The 18833-nt window shown below is 34.7% G+C and overlaps 4 protein-coding genes across 8 annotated transcripts in view; 2 read left to right on the plus strand and 2 right to left on the minus strand.

Moving 5' to 3' along the window:
• The window catches only part of LOC113061425 (leucine-rich repeat and calponin homology domain-containing protein 3-like), a 29309-nt gene extending 27246 nt beyond the window's left edge, over positions 1-2063 (minus strand). For 3 of the 4 annotated variants that reach the window (XM_026230522.1, XM_026230524.1, XM_026230523.1), the window contains exon 1: positions 1749-2062. In XM_026230522.1, coding sequence (XP_026086307.1) covers positions 1749-1998 — 250 coding nt within the window. In that variant the 5' untranslated portion in view covers positions 1999-2062. Of the gene's footprint in view, positions 1-1748 lie in introns of all 4 variants that reach the window. The other variant, XM_026230521.1, reaches the window with a different exon arrangement.
• A 2029-nt stretch (positions 2064-4092) lies between these two features.
• LOC113061426 (stress-associated endoplasmic reticulum protein 1) lies at positions 4093-5786 on the minus strand. The gene is made up of 3 exons (XM_026230525.1): positions 5550-5786; positions 5249-5324; positions 4093-4715 (listed from the first exon to the last, which is right to left on the minus strand). Exons 1-3 carry the CDS (start codon positions 5631-5633, stop codon positions 4675-4677), a joined length of 201 nt encoding a protein of 66 aa, XP_026086310.1. The 5' UTR covers positions 5634-5786; the 3' UTR covers positions 4093-4674.
• A 937-nt stretch (positions 5787-6723) lies between these two features.
• Positions 6724-12533, plus strand: eif2a (eukaryotic translation initiation factor 2A). Its single transcript, XM_026230526.1, has 14 exons — positions 6724-6806; positions 7514-7583; positions 7672-7743; positions 7826-7944; positions 8120-8219; positions 8329-8411; positions 8864-8937; positions 9021-9165; positions 9255-9371; positions 10550-11124; positions 11199-11312; positions 11388-11501; positions 11930-11995; positions 12222-12533. The coding sequence occupies exons 1-14, from the start codon at positions 6779-6781 to the stop codon at positions 12285-12287; spliced, it is 1743 nt and encodes a 580-aa protein (XP_026086311.1). The 5' UTR covers positions 6724-6778; the 3' UTR covers positions 12288-12533.
• A 15-nt stretch (positions 12534-12548) lies between these two features.
• LOC113061429 (DCN1-like protein 5) lies at positions 12549-16731 on the plus strand. Of its 2 annotated transcripts, none has more exons than XM_026230528.1 (11): positions 12549-12669; positions 13349-13390; positions 13502-13544; positions 13649-13751; positions 13833-13924; positions 14371-14441; positions 14539-14630; positions 14709-14817; positions 15113-15217; positions 16145-16247; positions 16321-16731. In XM_026230528.1, exons 4-11 carry the CDS (start codon positions 13681-13683, stop codon positions 16374-16376), a joined length of 699 nt encoding a protein of 232 aa, XP_026086313.1. In that variant the 5' UTR covers positions 12549-12669; positions 13349-13390; positions 13502-13544; positions 13649-13680; the 3' UTR covers positions 16377-16731. The 2 variants fall into 2 exon arrangements, with proteins under 2 accessions (XP_026086313.1, XP_026086312.1); XM_026230527.1 differs by having other exon boundaries at positions 13502-13536.
• Positions 16732-18833: the final 2102 nt, after the last annotated feature.

Raw genomic sequence — 18833 nt, forward strand, 5'->3', positions numbered from 1 at the left:
CCACTTTATTCCCTAAAACATAAAATGCTTTTGTGAGTTATGCATCTAAATTTCTACGCAATGCAATTAGCTCTTTGTGATATATAGCTGATATCTAAAATAACCATCTATCTTGGTAATTTGAGACATTATGCATGAAATACTTTGTGCAAATAAAACCGTCAATTAAATAGCAATTTTCTCAAACATCAGCAATTTGTCCACAACACTTACACTGAACTGAAAACCACAAAGCAACTGTACACACACTGTGGCATTTTCATAACTGTTAAGATGAGTAATGAACCTGTCTATCTGCATGCCGATCAATTAAGTAGTCGTTTAGGGATTTAACAGTCATGCAAAAACTTAAAAGATACAGCAGTCCGTAAAAACCTTCAGAGAGATGTTTATATAGCCTGCGCTGGTTTTACTGTACACACAACTCATTTAAAGAGGTAAATGCAACAAAATACAACTCTTTGTATTAATATATGGGGTCTTACACAGCTCTCGAGCATGACACACTGCTTTTCTGATTGTCATTCTTGCCATGAAATGAAAATCGCATGTCTGAACACGTCTAGAAACTCCTAAACCATAATGTCTGCACCTGTATGTGTCAGATAAGCAAGCTACATTACTAGTTTCATTTGATTACAGCAGGAGCAGGTCCTGTTTTGATGTGCACAAGAAACTAAAAAATAAAAATATGCATAATGAGTAATAGTATCAATAATATACTTCTCAGTCACACACTACATAAACATTTGATTTAAAAAGCAATGGACTGATTGGAATAATCATAATCATCAAAATTATATTATATATACTTAAATATTATTCAATTAATATTATTCAATCCAGCAGTACTGTTACAATGTTACATAATAGAAAACTAATTATATTAAAAATGATATTCTTTTTTCAGACTATAAATTATGTCTTTAAACATGGAAAAATATACAGAAGCCTTTTAAATTTAGGATAGGAATCCTTTCGACAAGGATGATATATATATATATATATATATATATATATATATATATATATATATATATATATTATGCAATTTATATTATTCAATCCAGCAGTACTATGTTATAATTTTACATAATAGAAAACTAAATATATATTTAAAAAAATATTATTCATTTTTCACAGTATAAATTGTGTCTTTAAACATTTAGCACAGGATCCCTTTGACAAGGATGATTATGTTTGGGGGTCCATGGCATCTAAAAGATTATAAAACCCCTGATTCATATGAAAAACAACCACACATCAACACTATAATATCGCTGGATCTCATTCCGTCAAACAACTGACCAAGTTCAAATCTCGATCTACTTAAAGATGAAACCCTTTTAATATGTCTGCATACAACAAAACTTTGTAAACAGACCTTATAAAGTCAACAAGATGCTCAAACCTGTCAAACAATACCTGTGTTTGGGTCTCACTGTATATAACCTATTCTGAGCTCAATCTGACAGATCTCTGACGCATGTTCCTCAAGTACCCCATTAACATCTAACATGACCTGAAAGTTTACGAGTTAATATCAGAACTCATTTCTTAAGGATTTATTGGACACAAATGACTGATCATGAGTTCAGATGGGCTTCCAGCCCAGCACACACCCGCGTGTTTACACCAGTCAAACACAGTGTAAACTAGTGTGAAACTCGCCCGTTGGGGCTTTCTATGTAGCTTTTGGGTGAATTAACGGTTAAGGGGGAACAGAATATAAAGATTTGTCTCGGTACCGGCCCGGGTGGTGTCGGTCAGGTCGTGTCCGGCGGCGCTCCTCGGGAACTCCTTCAGCTTCCTGCCGCTCAGGTTGAGCGTTCCGGTGGCCGCCGCCTCGTCCAGCGCCCGGTCCAGCGAGCGGTTCCAGGACGCGGGTCCGGGAGCATTGGATAATCCGTGATGAGTAGTTCCCGCCGCACCGGCGGGATGGCCGACGGTAAAAGAGGGCACGGCGCTTTCCGCGGAGAGCAACACCGAAGCCGCCATTACACAGCTAACACTCCCGCTGGATCTTCACGGGCCCCACACGAGCGCGGACAGCGGCAATGCGCATGCGCGGACGAGGACGCGCAGAGAGATGGAGCCTTTTTCTTTTCTCATAATAAAAACATTGACAGAATTTTTTGTTTGTTTGTTTGTTTTTTGTTTGTTTAATTATTAATTAATGGGGTTTCATTTTATGACGGCGTTTTAGTGCCACGTTGAAAAAAAAAAAGAATAAAAGATTACGAGATTGAAGTCGTAATATTTCGAGAATAAAGTCGAAATATTAGCCTACTAGAATAAAGTCGAAATATTACGAAAATAAAAAAGTCGAAATATTACGAGAATATAGTCGAAATATTACTAGAAAAAAGGCGAAATATTACGAGAATAAAATCGAAATATTAAGATATTAACTCGAAATATTACGAGAATAAAGTCAAAATATTACGAGAATAAAGTCAACATATTACGAGATTAAAGTCGTAATTTTAAAGATTCAAAACTTTTATTTGTTTCATACATGGTTATATGGAGAGCATATTAGATTTAATTAGATTCAACTTTATTGTCATTGCACATGTAAGGTACAAGGCAACGAAATGCAGTTAGCATCTAACCAGAAGTGCAATAAGCAGTATACGGAATATGCAAGGTCTATAATATATACAATAACTTTTCAGTTAACTATTCAGATAAGGCAGTATTATGGATATAATTTACAGCATGATATACTGATAGGTGTACTATGATAATACTATACAGATGGATTATGTAAAATATGTATGTACACTATAAGCAGAAAGCATGTACATATGAACATCATTTACACTAGTGCATGGACAGTAAAGTGCATAGAAAATATTTCAGTGTGCAAATGGATTATTCAGTATTCTGTACGAACAGACAGTAGTGCAAGTACAGTAATAACTGGTTTATTGTTTATGACAGCAGAGAAATGTTTATGACAGCAGTGAAAAGTCAGGTCTGCTCTATGGACAGTGCAGTTATTAAAGAATACAAATACAAGAATATTATATTTTATGGAAAAATTAAGATTAAAAAAAAGAATAAAATAAAAGTTTTTATTCATTCATTTATTCATTTATTTTATCACACAAACAAAATAAAAAAGCTATACTAAAACAATACAAAAAAAACTGCAATTAAAAAGAAAAAAAAAGAAAATAAAACTCTGACCATTCTGTTGTGTTTCTCAATCTCAATCTTCTTCTTTATTCTAATTTTATAATTTCTGTTTATTGACTGACGAGATATTTTAATAGCAATAAAAACTCCAACCAGTACATTTATGCATGCATTAAATACATAAATTTATACACATAATGGTAGACAACAAATGTAATGGAAATGTTTGCTAAACATAAATAAGATACTTTTTTTTTTTTTTTTTTTTACTTTACACATTTTTTACATCCAAGTATATTTTTATATAGGCTACCACTAAATTGACCAACCTAATTTTATTTATGCTCTATGATGTTCTCCAGAAGATGTATCTACAGTATCACGTTTGTTTATTGGATGATAAAAAAAAAAAAAAAAAATTAAAACTCCAACCATAAATATAAATATTCTAATTTTATCATAGTTAAATACATAAATGCATGCATATAAGGGTAGCTGACAAATATATATATATATATATATATATATATATAATGTTTAACAAATTTTTTATATCGAAGTAATAGAAGTGCATCCAAATCTTGATTTAAAGTTTGTTTATAGGATTTAAATGTTGAATGTATGTTTCGAAAGTCTGTTTATATGATTCAAATAATAAGAATTAAAGAAAAAAAATATTTATGGACTTGCAGCTCTATAATTGATTAACTCTCGCTGAAGGAAGTGTATGATATAAAATACAGACAAATGGATTGACCTACATATAAAAACATGCAAATACCCTCTACTGGTCATTTTATTAAACTGAGATTTGGGTTGTCAACCCAAAAACCCATAAATTTAATTATTTGTAATAAAAACACACTATATTATAATTGCATTATTTTTATAATATCAAAAAAAACTTTATTATAAACAACCATTATCACACTATGCTAACAGCCAACAGAGATTTACATTTGTTTAATGATGGGTTTTATATCAGTCAACGGACCGAACGTTTGAAAACTGGATTTATTTTTACAAAGACAAAAAAGAAAGACATTTTCAACATTTTAAGTCTTGATTTTTTTTTTTTTTCCATGTTCTCTACAGATACAACTGAATATGTGGTCCTTCATTTCCTTGCAAACAGTTAAGAAACACATATTCAGCTCTAAATGTAGAGGAAAATCCAATAAAGGTGCATAGTACCAAATAATGATAACAAACATGTACTGGTCCAAAATCTAGAACATAGAAAATTCAATGCATCATTTCATTTAAACAAACGTGTTTTTTTTTTCCACAGAAAAAGATCAAACAGTCATTTGTAGTCTTGAGTTTATTGCCTAGGATTCAGCAGCAATATTGACTGAAGTCCCAAACTGGAATGTTTCAGAAGATAATGTTCCTCCAGCTTTTGAGTAAGGCACAAGAGACCGTGGTGTTGAGGTGAAAAAGACAAAGATTAAATAAGAAAAGAGCAATGATCAAGCAATCCTCAGAGGAAAAAAGCTAAGTGATGTACAATGCTGAAGACCGTTTATTTCACATTCCCATCCTGATGCTCTGGATGATCTGGAATATTGCTGTCGTGAGAGGAAACATTAGAAAGACAACATTAGAACAAAATATTATATAGTAAATGTAAAGAATTCCTATTATCTGCTCATTTTATTTCTTTTTTTGAGGTGATGCAGTATCTTTGCATGTTCATCAGAAGAAAACAAAGAAAAAAAAGTGCATGTTGATGAGATTTCATGGTGTGTTTAATTAAAGTGCACATTGGTTCGAGCACATCACTAATGAATACGGTGATCATGCATGTGAAACACTCCAAATTTCAATAAACAGATATTTTTCTATTACGCTAGCATACTAGCTAATGCATGACTTAAAAATACTTAATGGGATTGTGTTGGAAGAAATCAAGTAATATCAGTTTTGTTGGTCTGAAATCAGTCTGCATTATATGCACTTTGTCCCTTTTAACATGTGGTCAGGAAATCAAGTTCACTTTCTGCTGTGCTGATTGGATGCATTTGATTGAAGTCATCATCAGTGGATTCAAAGAATGAATTAGAAAACACATTTAATGACGATTTTTGGGTTGTCAACTCACCTGATCCACATACTACAAAGACAAACAAGGCGAGAAGCCAGGGTCCCACCGCTGCCTTCTCTTCTTGAGAGCCTCTCTGGAGAGAATATATATATTAATATTAGTACATTAACATTAAGAGAGAGCGAAATAGCTTCTAAAAGAAAGACAATATTATCAAATGAAAATATTACAGTGCTGTCTAGTGCAATCTCACATAAACATAAGAAGTAATCGTTTACTGAAAAGCAAATAAAGCTATTTTAGATAACATGTAAAGGATTCTAGTAAGAGTCAGGGAGCAGTAAAAGCGGTGGTTTACCGTGGTTTTGGCCACATTGCCTCTCTGAGTGATGTTCTTGCTGTGTTTCTCATTCGCCATGCGAATCCTCTGTTTTGCCACCATGTTTTGCTCTTATTTTTAAACAAAATGAAGAGTTGGAGATATCAGAGTTTGGGATCAGCTGTCGTGTGATCTCGGACTGGTGTATGGTTTAGTATACGTGTGCTTAAGAGAAACTCACTCCACCCACGAGACGTGGACGCTTCGAAACAGAAAAGGAAGAAGAACTGCGATTCGAATTAAAGGGGAATATGATGGGCGGGGACTAACCAGCTAAATGATCTAAACATTATTATTTTTTTCTATTTCATTTATTTTAACTGTAATTTGTATAGCCAATTTCCAATAAAGTTAGTCGCCGTCATTATTTATAAATAAATTGTTGTCTTTAACGTTTTAAAACGCAGTGTAGTTGTCATGTGGTTAGTGTTACTTTAATCAGCGCTGACTAAGCGGACCAATCGCTGCTGTTTTAGCTTACATGAAAAAATATTAATTTAAGTAATTTTGGGGTGAAGATTAATTTACGTGTGTTAGGTGAGGAAACGTGTAAAAACGTGTAAAGTAATATCTTGATTTTATCGTAAAAATGTAATGAAAATAGATTTTTATTTGAATGCGGATTAATGGAGCATTGGCTGTGTGGCCGCCGATCGCCCCCTGAAGGATGATTACGTTTAAAACATTTCAACATGATTTCACTGCTCATCTGAAAACTCACACGTTCTCTTTTTAAAAATGTCCATGCAGGATAAACGTCATCCTTTCCCCCCTTTGCCAGGAAATCATCTCTTTGATTGAGTAAAACAATAATGTAATCAAAAGAAAATAAAAACTTTATTATTAATATTATTATTATTATTATTATTATTATTATTATTATTATTATTATTATTATTATTATGCTAATGTTGTTTTTCAAAAGACTTTACAATAAATATAGATTGAACTAGATGAAAAAATAAATAAAATATAGTCCTTAAATCTGTAATACGATTTGTTATTGAGATAAAAGCAATAGTAATTTTGAGGAATTGTTTTCTGAAAATCAAACTTAATCAAACTTTAGTTTTTGGATTAAGTTTGGACATTTTAGACGTCTGTCTCAACCATAGACTGTAAAAAAAAAAAAAAACCGAAACGCTCTATAGTGACGTCTGCGTGGATTCGGGCTGTGACGTGGCACGTTGTTGTACTTCCGTTTCAAAATGGCGCCCCCCATACCTCATTTAGCAGGTGAGTTGACGCTCTAAAATGTATATTTCATGCTCCCTTCAGTGGCGTAAAGATGAATAATCAACGTGAGATGAAGAGCATGTTATGAAACAACTGAAGTGTTATTTATTCTCAAATTCTCCAGACATATTCACGCATAAACTCATTCATAACCATGTCACATGCGCACATTTTTTTTTTATTACACCGTTATATTAAAGAAATCAAGAGCATTGATCTAAAGCGTTCCAACGTAAACACACATATGCAAATATGAAATATAAAAAATTATATTTAATATTTAGCTATTGACCAGCTGATAAATTATTTAAAAGGATTCGTGTCATGTTCAGGAGAAGCCTTTTTTTAAGCAGACTTGACAAAGCCATAATGGAACTTTGGTCAGGGTTTGTTGTTGTTTATTTTTAAATCACTACCTTGAGACCAATTATTGAACCGTTGCATAGTTTTCAAGCTACATCCATCAATTAAATCCATGCATCCATCAGCAAATCCTTCAGTTTGTTCCGATTTAGTAGACTATTATTGTTATTATTTCTCACGGTTAACAGTTACAAATCCCCCCCATAATGATCAAATCTTCAAGGCTTCAGATCTCCTTTCAAACAGGCCGAATATTAAATCTACACAAGATTTAAAACCTCTTCAAGGGTGTTCAATCTTTGTCTTCCCTTTCCTGGTTTTTAACATTGTTTCGTTTCAATCAGTCCGAGGATCAGACGGCACATTTCTATTGTGTGGACCTCCGAGCTGTCAGGAAAGCTCTGCTTTTCAGAGGTGACTTACTGCATTTACTCCACTGAGAAAGATTTGGCCTAAAACGGTGCCGTTTTTATTAACAACAACTGTTTAATTTGTTTTTTAGAGATGAACGGCAAGGTAAATACATGACGTTCAGCAGCGACGGAGCTCTGTTTGGTTGGTGCAATGGCTCACAGTAAGTATTCAGCATTGTAGAGTTCGATCGTAGTAGTTCAAATTGATGTTTGATTAATAACTGTCCCATGTGTGTCTTACAGGGTCAGTGTGGTCAAGGTTTCCACCGGAGAATTGGTGAAGTCTTTTGATTTACCCAAAACCACTGCGCTTGAATTCTCACCTCTGAATAAAGTTCTGGCCACCTGGCAGCATTATACCAGTAAGAGCTTGAAATATATATATGATAGTATGGTTTTCTGTGGCATGCTAGCATTATAATGAATATAAAAGCAGACAAAATGTCACCTAAGTAAGCAACCAGCACCTTAGCAAATGCACACTCAGTACTCAATGCAAGTGCATGCTACTGCCTTGAAAACCACCTTATTTTTCAGAAACGCAGGATAACCCTCAGGGAGAGGCAAACCTGCAGCTGCTGGACTTGCAGACCGGTGCCTGCATCAAAGCATTCTACCAGAAGAAGGTCACAGGATGGTGAGGGACTACTGAAGCTCATAACTATGTTAATGAAATGCAGAATTACTGTCAGTTTGTTCCTGATCTGTCTGTAATTGTAAAAGGCGCTCGTTGTCTATTCTCACAGGTGTCCGAGCTGGGCTGACGATGAAAGTATTACTGTCAGAAATGTCAATAATGAGCTCCACTTCTTTGAGAACAACAACTTTGGTAACACCGTGTTCTTCTGTTTACTGAATTCAGTGCACGTGTTATGTTTAAACTGGGTGGAAACAAGTCGATAAATAATGTTTTGTTTTTGTAGTATACTTTGCAGTGAATGGGTGCCATCAGAATTAGAGTCCAAACAATGAGAGTCTTTTAGCATCACAAGACATTAACTGCTGGACTGGAGTGCTGTGGATTACTGTGTTTTTATCTCTCATTCTGACGGCACCCATTCACTGCAGAGCATCCAAGTGATGCAATGCTATATTTCTCCACACAAGGTTGAGTAAATTGTCATTTTGGGGGGAACTATTCTTTTAAAGAAACCTGCATAATAAAATACATATGTTTTAGTAGCCCTGCATTCCATGTAGCTTGCAATTGTGGTTTTTAGATTAAGTAAATGTCAAATATCATGACGGATACTTTAAACAATAATGCGTTTCATTGTGTAGAAACGATCGCCAACAAGCTTCATCTTCAGAAGGTGTCTGAGTTTGCTTTGTCTCCTGGATCACAGCCGAGCAAGGTATCAGCGCGCTTTCCTCTCTGTGCTGTATATGCTCTTTTACTCCTAGAAACGTGTATTAATTGTTTCCCGTGTTGCTTAAGATTGCCGTTTATGTTCCTGGAAGCAAAGGAGCTCCGTCTTTTGTACGGCTATATCAGTATCCCAATTTCGGAGGTCCGACATCTGCTCTGGCGAACAAAAGCTTTTTCAAAGCAGATAAAGTAACCATGCTGTGGAACAAAAAAGGTAGATGATTACGGTCGGTTTCTTAAAATGATCTTCAACTTTCACCTGAGGTTTCCATATGTATTCATGTTTTCTGGTCTTTCTCAAAGCCTCTGCGGTTCTAGTGACCGCCAGCACAGAGGTTGATAAAACAGGAGCCTCGTACTACGGAGAACAGACCTTACATTACGTCGCCACCAATGGAGAAAGTGCAGTAGTTCAGCTGCGTAAGTATGACTCCATCTTTTTGAATTTTGATTCATCAGTAATTGAATATTTAATAAAGAATTAATTACAGTGAGTCTATAGAGTTTAATACAATTTTCTATTTCTGTCTGTAACGATTAAACTCACTGATATTATATTATATCACTGGACATTTTTTTTATATATACACATTTATATAACAAAAAAGTTGATATTTCCCCAAAAAATTATTGTGCAGTTCAAATGTTCTCAACACTGATAATAATCAGAAATGTTTCTTGAGCAGTAAATCAGCTTATTATACTGATTTCTGAAGATCATGTGACACTGAAGACTGGAGGAATGATGCTGAAAATACAGCGGAGTATCACAGAAATAAATTATATTTTACTATATAATACAACATAAATTAGTTATTTGAAATTGTAATAATATTTCATAATTTTACAGTTTTGACTGTATTTTTGAACAAATAAATGCAGCCTTGGTGAGCAGAAGAGACTCTCACCTATCCCAAATCTTTTAAATGGCATTGTCTGTTTTGAAGGATATTAAAACTTTTTTTTATAGGTTCATTAAAATGTTTTTGCATTGTTGTTTTCTCAATGAAATTGAATTAAAGCTGCAGTAGGGAACTTTTGACGCTCTAGCGGTTAATAAACAGAACTGCTTGCGTCTTGCGGAAGAACATCGTAGCCGGAACTACTTCTCTCTGTTTATGTTTATGAAGAATCACAAAGGTACTGGGTTACTCCGCCGCGGTACCCCGAAGCAATCTAAAATAGTCTGAATATAAACACTTATTATAGGTGCACCCTAGTGATTCAGGACAAGCTAAAAACACGGTTTGGAAAATGGATTCATGGTTACTCGCTTATTATATAAATTTTTCTAAATTTTGAACACAAACAAAGTTACGGACCGCAGCTCTGATTGGTTGTTTCTTACCGGGAGCGCATGACTTTCTGCAAATGGCAATAGGACACTGGGAGGAGCCAGAGGAGCTTGATTTTTTCACAGATTATCTGTCTCATATTCTACTGTCAGGACATAATGACAGGTTTAACAAATATGTAAAAAATATTTTTTTTTTTACAAAAGTTCCCTACAGCACCTTTAATATATATTATTTAAATGAGTAAATAACACAAAATCATTATATTAATGACTATATGTTTGCTTTTTTTGTCCCGCACAGCAAAGAACGGCCCCATTTATGATGTATCCTGGAACCCCAACTCATCTGAGTTTTGTGTGGTTTATGGTTTTATGCCGGCCAAGGCGACTGTCTTCAACCACAAGTGTGAATCAGTGTTCGACTTCGGCACGGGTCCCCGAAACGCAGCTTTCTACAGCCCCCAGGGTCACATCCTCGTCCTCGCCGGGTTCGGGAACCTGAGAGGGCAGATGGAAGTTTGGGACGTGAAGAAATACAAGCAGGTGTCCAAACCGCAGGCTGAAGACACCACACATTTCTCCTGGTGTCCTGACGGAGAACACATAGTGACGTCCACCTGCTCCCCCAGGCTCAGGGTCAGCAACGGATACAAGATCTGGCATTACACCGGCTCTGTGTTGTACAAGCATGAAACGCCGTCAAATAAAGAGCTGTGGGAAGTGTTATGGCAGCCCTTCCCGACTGGAACCTTCCCGGAGAAGCCGGTGAAATATCAGGCGACTCCGAGTGAGCTCGGCAGCACTGAAGCCAAACCAGCGCAGGTGTACCGTCCACCTGCTCTCCGCAATAAACCCCAGACCGCCAGCTCCAAACTAGTGAGTTTGTGCAATGCCCGTTCTGTTTACCTCCACATTATGAATGTGCCGTGACAAAAACTTCTCTATCCAAGCATGAAGAGGAGCCGCCGCAGAACATGAAACCTGGTGCTGGAGGAGAGAAGCAGATGTCTAAAGCTGCTTTGAAAAATCAGAAAAAAAGAGAAGCAAAGAAAGCAGCTAAACAGGTACAGGTGCTTTTAGGATTTGCATCTGTTCGTTAAACTGTAAAGAGGAATAAGGGATGCATTCTGTTGTTTCAGGAAAACAAGTCGGATGAAGCTCCACCTCCAGCAGCAGACTCCGCCCCTGACAGTCATGTGACTTCCAGCTGCGGAGACCCTGAAACTGACAAAAAGATCAAGAATTTAAAAAAGGTGAAATGGTTAGAATATGATAAATAAGATCAGCATATATACATTGATAGTGTGAGGAAAAAATAAATTCAAATTCAATTACAGTGAGAGAAGCTTACTGCAGGTAAAGAAACAAAACTGTCATTTACTCTTGACTTGGAATAGACCAAGTAAAAATGGACCTACTTTCTATTCTATTCTTGCCATGAGAATAGTCTCAGCTGCTGACATGGCAATGTACATTTATTTTTAGTAAATTGTGATAATAATAAAATAAAATAGACTTAATTTCTCATTTATGCCAGATAAAAAAAAAAACAAATTCCCGTATAAACTGTATATGTCAAATCATGCATATGTAAAGCATGCATACAAATCCATAATTGCTTTGCTTGTTCAGATCACGGTGTTTTTCATTTGCTAATGTGATTTTTATGCTCATCTGGCAGAAACTCAAAGCCATTGATGAACTGAAGGAGCAGCAGGCGGCCGGCAAGGTCATGCAAAAAAATCAGGTACTATAGCAAAGCTTTATCATCTCATAAGAACCTCTTAATTCATTTTCATTAAAGCAATTTTAATGCATTTGCACCACCGTTTCTAAATTCATTTTAATATTTATAATATTGTATTGCTATAGAACAATTCATACATTATTATTATTTTAATAATTTCTAATAATTATTATGTTTACTAGTTGTAAGTTATATAATAATTGTAATGTTTTCCCCCTTTTTACAGCTTGAGAAGATGCATAAGGAGGCCCAGCTGTTGAAAGAGCTTGAAGACCTTGAATTAGGATTGTAAACTCACTTTACAAGTTTTTCACATTCGGTCATCACTTTTCAATCCTTGCTACGTCATACTGTTATAAAAATGTATTGACTTTTTTTTTTTTTTCACAAACTACTCATGATCAATAAATAAAAGCCTGTTTTGCTTCTTGGCTAATATAATAAGGACTAAATTGTCAAAAGCAATATTGCTATGCAATGTGACGTCCAGCACCAGAGAACATCCATGAAATACGAAATAAAAATGTTGAAATTCAAATCGCGTGACTTTTATTATGTCTGTTGGGGAGCCGGAAGTGTTGTTGAAACCAAAGTAGTCGCAGATTTCAGCCCAAACGCAGCTGAAATTAACAAATAAACTCAACGAGACTAGACGGAACCAGCGGATATTTCAGGTTTGATGAGAGCACACTTCATTATACTGAGTTTTGGCTCTGTAGAGTGTTTTATCGAGTGTTTATTTGTGATATTTGGATGAGCCGGTGAACTGGTGTTCATATAATAACAGTTAACGTAACATGCGTCTGTTTAATTTCACGCAGACGTCTAGCTCTTCACGGCCTAATTTTAATTTTTCTCTCCTTCTAAATGTATTTGTATTAATTCTACACGTTTGGATGACTTTGAGGCTCTTGGTATTTAGCAGTTCAGCCATTTCATGAGTCACAAAGAAGAACAGCTCATCGGTTTTATTATTGTGTTGTTTTAGCTTATAGCTCTCACGTTGTTTGTCTTAAAATCTATCTTTAGCTTTAAACATCATTTGTATGAATCAAAAGAGGAAATTTCTTGGATGTAATTACGTTAATTATATAACTTGAATCTGTTTTTTATTATTTAAAATAATAAATAAAAATGTAATCCTTTATGCATCGAGCGCATTAAGTCATTTATTTATTTATTCTGTCAAAAAACTGTTCTGTTTTACACATCAACATCATGATTTGCGTTGGGAATGAAAAAACGACTGTGTGACGTTATCCATATTTATAGTTGTTTTCTATTGAGTTTACAAGCAAGCTAAGACAACCAGAAAAGAAATATGATGCATGCATTTTCCACCTTTTTTTAAAGGTCTTGGACGGTGAGACGTTAAGAAGAAAAGTGATATCCGAGGCAAGTCAAAGTCTAGAAAGCACGCTTATGAATTTGAGCATTGAATTAAGATCTTGTATACTGTAAGGCATTCGTTAAGTTGTTTTATTTTTTCCTCCTGTTTGTTTTTAGAGTCTGCTGAACTTGAATGGACAAGGTACCCAAAGGTACACAGGTAGAGCTGTTTTCTGCTCTTCATTGACCTTGAAATATTTAATCATATGGGAAGGAAAGCAGCTGTCGGCTTTAATTTGTTCTGTTCGTTTGTGATTTGTTTAGTAAGACCAAACCAGCTCTCCCGAACCTTCATTATGCCTGTGAAAAAGAAAAGAAAGTCATCAGGCTCAGAAGACCCCAGCATCAGAAAGTGCAAAATCAGCAGGTACAAAATATTTGTGTTTCGCTCTGCTTCTTTTACTCTCTAATACATCAGTTACGGTATCTTCACCTCTTTGAAATCCAGTTACTGTAGGACACAGACTTCGGGACGGGTGGTAAATCCAGACGATCAGTTCTCTAGCAAGAAATGTCTCACCTGGTTTTACGAATATGCAGGTATTTTCCTCTTCTTAGTCTTCATGAAACTTTGTTAATGTGGCGTTTTTCGAAGTGAAATCAAAGGAAGAAATGTCCTCAAATCTCAGGTCATCCAAGATGCAGATGAGTTTGTTCCTTCATCAGATTTGGAGAAATGTAGCATTGCATCACTTGCTCTGCAGTGAATGGGTGCCGTCAGAATAAGAGCTGATAAAAACATCACAAGTAATCCACACCACTCCAGTCCAGCAGTTAACATCTGGAGAAGCCAAAGGCTGTGTGTTTGTTAAAAACGAAGCCATCATTAATGCTCAATTTCTCCAAATCTGTTCCCATCAAGAAACAAACTCATTTTCATCTGGGATGAGCACATCTTCTGCAGATATTCATTTTTAGGTGAGCTATTCCTTATCAAGCAAATCTGAGCTGATACGATTATTGTGGTGGTTTTAAATCTCGTTTAGGTTCAGATGACATCGTCGGACCGGAGAGCATGGAGAAGTTCTGCGAGGACATCGGAGTAGAGCCTGAAAACGTTAGCAGATCCCCTCCATATATTTCATAGTGAATCCTTAAAGCTAGGTTTTAAGATCGCTTGAAATAATGCACATTGTGTTTTTGTGACCTTTCAGATTGTCATGTTAGTTTTAGCCTGGAAACTTGAAGCAACGAATATGGGATTTTTCACAAAAGAGGAGTGGCTGAAAGGAATGACGTCACTACAGTAAGATTGACCATGCCTTGAATATCATGAGAAATCATTTCATATATTGACAGTTGAACTTCTCTGGTCTGTCTACAGCTGTGACTGCACTGAGCGATTGCAAGGCAAACTGGATTATATGCGCTCTCAGCTGAATGACCCGACTGTATTCAAGAGCATTTACAGATACGCCTTCGACTTTGCCAGGGTGAGAGCATTTCTTTAAAGAGACAAAAATGTACTTTTTTTTTTATTTCCATTTTAAGATAAATTAAGCATTTTAGGATAAGTCACCTGCTTCTTATCTATATATAATTTTCAAGTTAATATTCTATGCTTATTTATGTTCTATTATCTTACAGAAGTTATAGAAAGTATCACCCCCCCTTTAAAATTATCACATTTTTACGGACACAGTTTTTGTTTTATGCAGCTTTATATACTCAATGCAACTTTTAACTTCCTTTTCTATAAACGCTGTATTTCTCTGGTTTTATATAAAGGATAAAGATCAGCGTAGTCTTGATATGGACACTGCCAAATCCATGTTGGCTCTTCTTCTTGGAAGAACGTGGCCTCTGTTCCCAGTGTTCAATCAATTTCTGGAGGTTTGTCATCATTTTCTTTAAACCAAATTGTCTGTCAAACTCCCAAACAGAGGAAAAAAAGAAAGAAAAGCACTGTAAAACCAGCTTACTTTTTTCCCCCCAAGGAGTGCATGTGCTTCTAATTTGAAAAAGTGTCCATAAAGTCCTTTAGGAATGCAATGAAAATGTATCAAATAATTTGTATATCATTAATATGAACGGATACAAATAGACATTTACATGTCATTTTTAAAGTTTATCTGAAAACAAAAAGTACACTAGGTTTTTAAATATTTCTTCTTTATGTAATATATATTTAATAATTATACAGTTATTTATATTTTAAATGTTGAATCAAAACTAAAACACCAAAACATAATCAGTAAAAAAAAAATGTTCCGCATAATATGGGACTTTTAATTATAACCATGTTTGAAATACACAGAGACTCTTATTTTGAAATGTTTTGTTCTACTGTGTTCAAACTGCACTTTAAAAAAAATATTACAGTGAAACTGCAAGTCTGCAGAAGGTGCAACATTGTTGCTTTTTTGCTCCTAATTATTTAATTATACCATCACATTTAATAATAACCGCATTAAGCTTTCATGTGATTCCTGTTTTATGTCCCCAAATTTAAAACCTTCTAAAATCATAATGAATATGTTTGTTATATCATTTAAGATGTTTTACGGCCTCCAATTTGAAACTAAATTTAAGACTTTTTATACATTTTTTTTTATTATTTGCACATTTACTTGTAAATACATCGTAAAGTTTGCATACATCTATTTTTAATCGTAAATGTAATGAAACATTCACACTGTCAAGCACTGAAAAAAGTAGTCCATTTAAAGCTAAACTGAGCCCTATGAAGCGCTGAATTTAGTAGGAGTAGTTTATTCTTTAATAAGGAGTGTTATTACTAACCGAATGTCTCTTCTCTAGCAATCAAAGTATAAAGTCATGAATAAGGACCAGTGGTACAATGTGCTGGAGTTCAGCCGCACGGTTAACACAGACCTGAGCAACTATGATGAAGACGGAGCCTGTAAGTGCGATGGCTTTCTTCTTATAAGAGGCTTCTCAGTTGAACGGCTGCTGATCTCTGTCTGTGATTTCAGGGCCAGTGATGCTGGATGAGTTCGTGGAGTGGCATAAAGTCAGAATTGCATTATAGCACAAGCAGGTGCTGAATTAAAGCACAACAGAGTTTTGGTTGGTTTACGGTGTGCCCCAGACGATGGCATACCTCTCGAGGACTGCTTCAACATGTCTTACATCACTACCCAGAGACTCTTACAGTGTTACTTCAAAAGGAAATGGCACGGAGGAATCACAAGACAAAAGGGGAAATATTTTTCATATGTACTGAATTTGTCGCTACAGGTCTATTGCCAGTGTTATATGAATTTTCTGAGCGGGAAACGGTCTGTTTGCAATTTCCTTTCTTCTTTTTTTTTTTCTCCTCTCTCCAAGTTTTACTTTTGTTTATAGTGTTTTGAAAAGGAAATAAATAAAGCAGTTGTAAATTATGTTTTCTTCTAGACTTTACTGGCTTGGAGCAATTATATATATATATTTTTTCATCTAAGTGAAGCGTAAATAAAAAGATTTACTTTACATTCATTAACACACAAAAGTTTGGAGTCAGTAAGATTATTAATGTTTTATAAAGAAGTATGCTATGCTCACTAAGCCTGGATTTAAATATTTGATCAAAAATACCATAAAATTGTGAAATATTATTGCAATTTAAAATATTTGTTTTCTATCTGAATAAATGTTAAATTTAAATTTATTTCTGTGATGCGCAGCTGTATTTTCAGCATCTTCAGTGTCACATGATTCTTCAGAAATTATTCTAATGTGCCGATTTACTGCTCATTTCTGATTATTATCAGTGTTGAAAAGATAAACTGTCATGCATTTTTATAGAAAATAGAAGTAGAATTCTTTTGTTACATTATAAATGTCATATTTTCAATCTATTTTAATGCATCCATGAATAAAATAATCTTACTGACCCCGTACATATTCTGATATTTGCATCAAAATTACTTCTTTTGAACTACTGATAATATTACCTGTGTGTTAAACACATTAAATGAGACGTAGACAAAATAGCTTGATTTAAATGTACACTTGATAAGGCTGTTAGGAGATTTTGACCAAAAAAACATTGATAGCAAGTTAATTGTCCAGTCAGATTCAGTTATTAGACAATATTTGATGACTTCATCTCATAATCATGTCCATCCCGTAGTCTTTGATGTGGCTGTATGGATTGCCTTTTTCATCATAGTTGTAGATTTTAATGATGCTGATCTTCATCTTTGGATGTGGACTAACTGCTGATCTCAACTCTTGGGTTTGTTGTTCTGCTTAACATCTTTGAGGCTCATCGGACTCGTTCTTCCCGCTGTTTCCTATAGCGTCTGGATTATCAACATCGAAGTGTTCCTGAGCAACCAAACCAATGCCCACAGTGTCTTCACTATGAAAGAACACTAACTAGTTAACTCCATAAGGTGCATTTGTTTATTCATTCACAACTAAAACTAAAATCATAAATTGATTGAATAAAAACTATATAGACAACAACAAAAACTAATAAGAATGAAAAAAATTAATAAATTACTAAAGCTTTAACTAAAATGGGAATTAAAAAAATTAAACTAAGTTAAAATATGAACAAAAATTATAACGGTGTCTCAATTATAGTAAAATAACACTTGAACTAATTGATTTGTTTTATTTTCAGTAAAAAATTTTTTTTAGGTTTTTATACTTAGCTAAATACTTACACATGCTTATACTTTGCTAAATTTTTGCAGAGGAACAAATGGAAAATTGATGATTAATCATCTTTTTTAAGAAAATAAACATCTGATTGTATCCATTCAGTGAAATACATCAGCAGAAAAGTCATATTTGTTCATGCAGATGATAGATTTCTGTCAGTGATGCATTACCATCTTGATAAATCATGGAGAGCAGGGAAAACACTGCTTAAAAAGGACAGTTCACTTTCAGTTGCTGGTCCCCATTGACTTCCATAGTATGGGAAAAACACCAGCAACTGAAGGTGAACTATCCCTTTAATACAAAGAAAGAAATAAGATTTTTACTTTTGATTTAATGTCAAAGTGTGCATATATACATACTTTATGTATTTCAGAACAAAGTGATTCGTGATTATATTGCTTCTAATAATTTGGGCCAGTGTTTGATCTATTTTAATGCATTTGAAAGTTTTATTTTATATTATTTTTTTGGTTCAGTAAAACAGTACGTTTTTAAACTGTACTGTAAGATTTGGGATCTTAAGCAAAACCAGTTGAGAACCACTGATTTAGATATTCTTTCTTTCTTTTCACAAGGAAAATGGGAAAGAGAAAATGTATTTTAGTCTTAAATTATTTCAAATTTTCATTAGTTGCTGATTTTGTATGGATGTGGTAGATCACGCTGCCCGCCAATTTTAAGAAGATGTAAATCAGTCTTAGCATCTGATTAAATGAAATAAATCGATGCACGAACTCATCGTGACCTGCGCTGCGAAAAGTAACAGGTGTCACGTGACACTGTATGCGATCTAGCCCTACTCGGTGTTTTTTTTTTATATATATATGTA

The sequence above is a fragment of the Carassius auratus genome, chromosome 43 (assembly GCF_003368295.1).
Source record: "Carassius auratus strain Wakin chromosome 43, ASM336829v1, whole genome shotgun sequence".
Classification (NCBI taxonomy): domain Eukaryota; kingdom Metazoa; phylum Chordata; class Actinopteri; order Cypriniformes; family Cyprinidae; genus Carassius; species Carassius auratus.

What these genes read in the sequence shown, in the direction of transcription:
- eif2a (XM_026230526.1), top strand. Translation starts at nt 6,779, where the DNA reads ATGGCGCCCCCCATACCTCATTTAGCAG. An exon ending in CCCCATACCTCATTTAGCAG is followed by an intron (nt 6,807 to 7,513) that starts GTGAGTTGACGC and finishes CGTTTCAATCAG; the next exon opens with TCCGAGGATCAGACGGCACA. An exon ending in CACCTGGCAGCATTATACCA is followed by an intron (nt 7,945 to 8,119) that starts GTAAGAGCTTGA and finishes CTTATTTTTCAG; the next exon opens with AAACGCAGGATAACCCTCAG.
- LOC113061426 (XM_026230525.1), bottom strand. Translation starts at nt 5,633, where the DNA reads ATGGTGGCAAAACAGAGGATTCGCATGGCGAATGAGAAACACAGCAAG. An exon ending in GCAATGTGGCCAAAACCACG is followed by an intron (nt 5,325 to 5,549) that starts GTAAACCACCGC and finishes TATTCTCTCCAG; the next exon opens with AGAGGCTCTCAAGAAGAGAA. An exon ending in CTTTGTAGTATGTGGATCAG is followed by an intron (nt 4,716 to 5,248) that starts GTGAGTTGACAA and finishes CTCTCACGACAG; the next exon opens with CAATATTCCAGATCATCCAG.
- LOC113061429 (XM_026230527.1), top strand. An exon ending in TCGGAGTAGAGCCTGAAAAC is followed by an intron (nt 14,442 to 14,538) that starts GTTAGCAGATCC and finishes GTGACCTTTCAG; the next exon opens with ATTGTCATGTTAGTTTTAGC. An exon ending in AAAGGAATGACGTCACTACA is followed by an intron (nt 14,631 to 14,708) that starts GTAAGATTGACC and finishes GTCTGTCTACAG; the next exon opens with CTGTGACTGCACTGAGCGAT.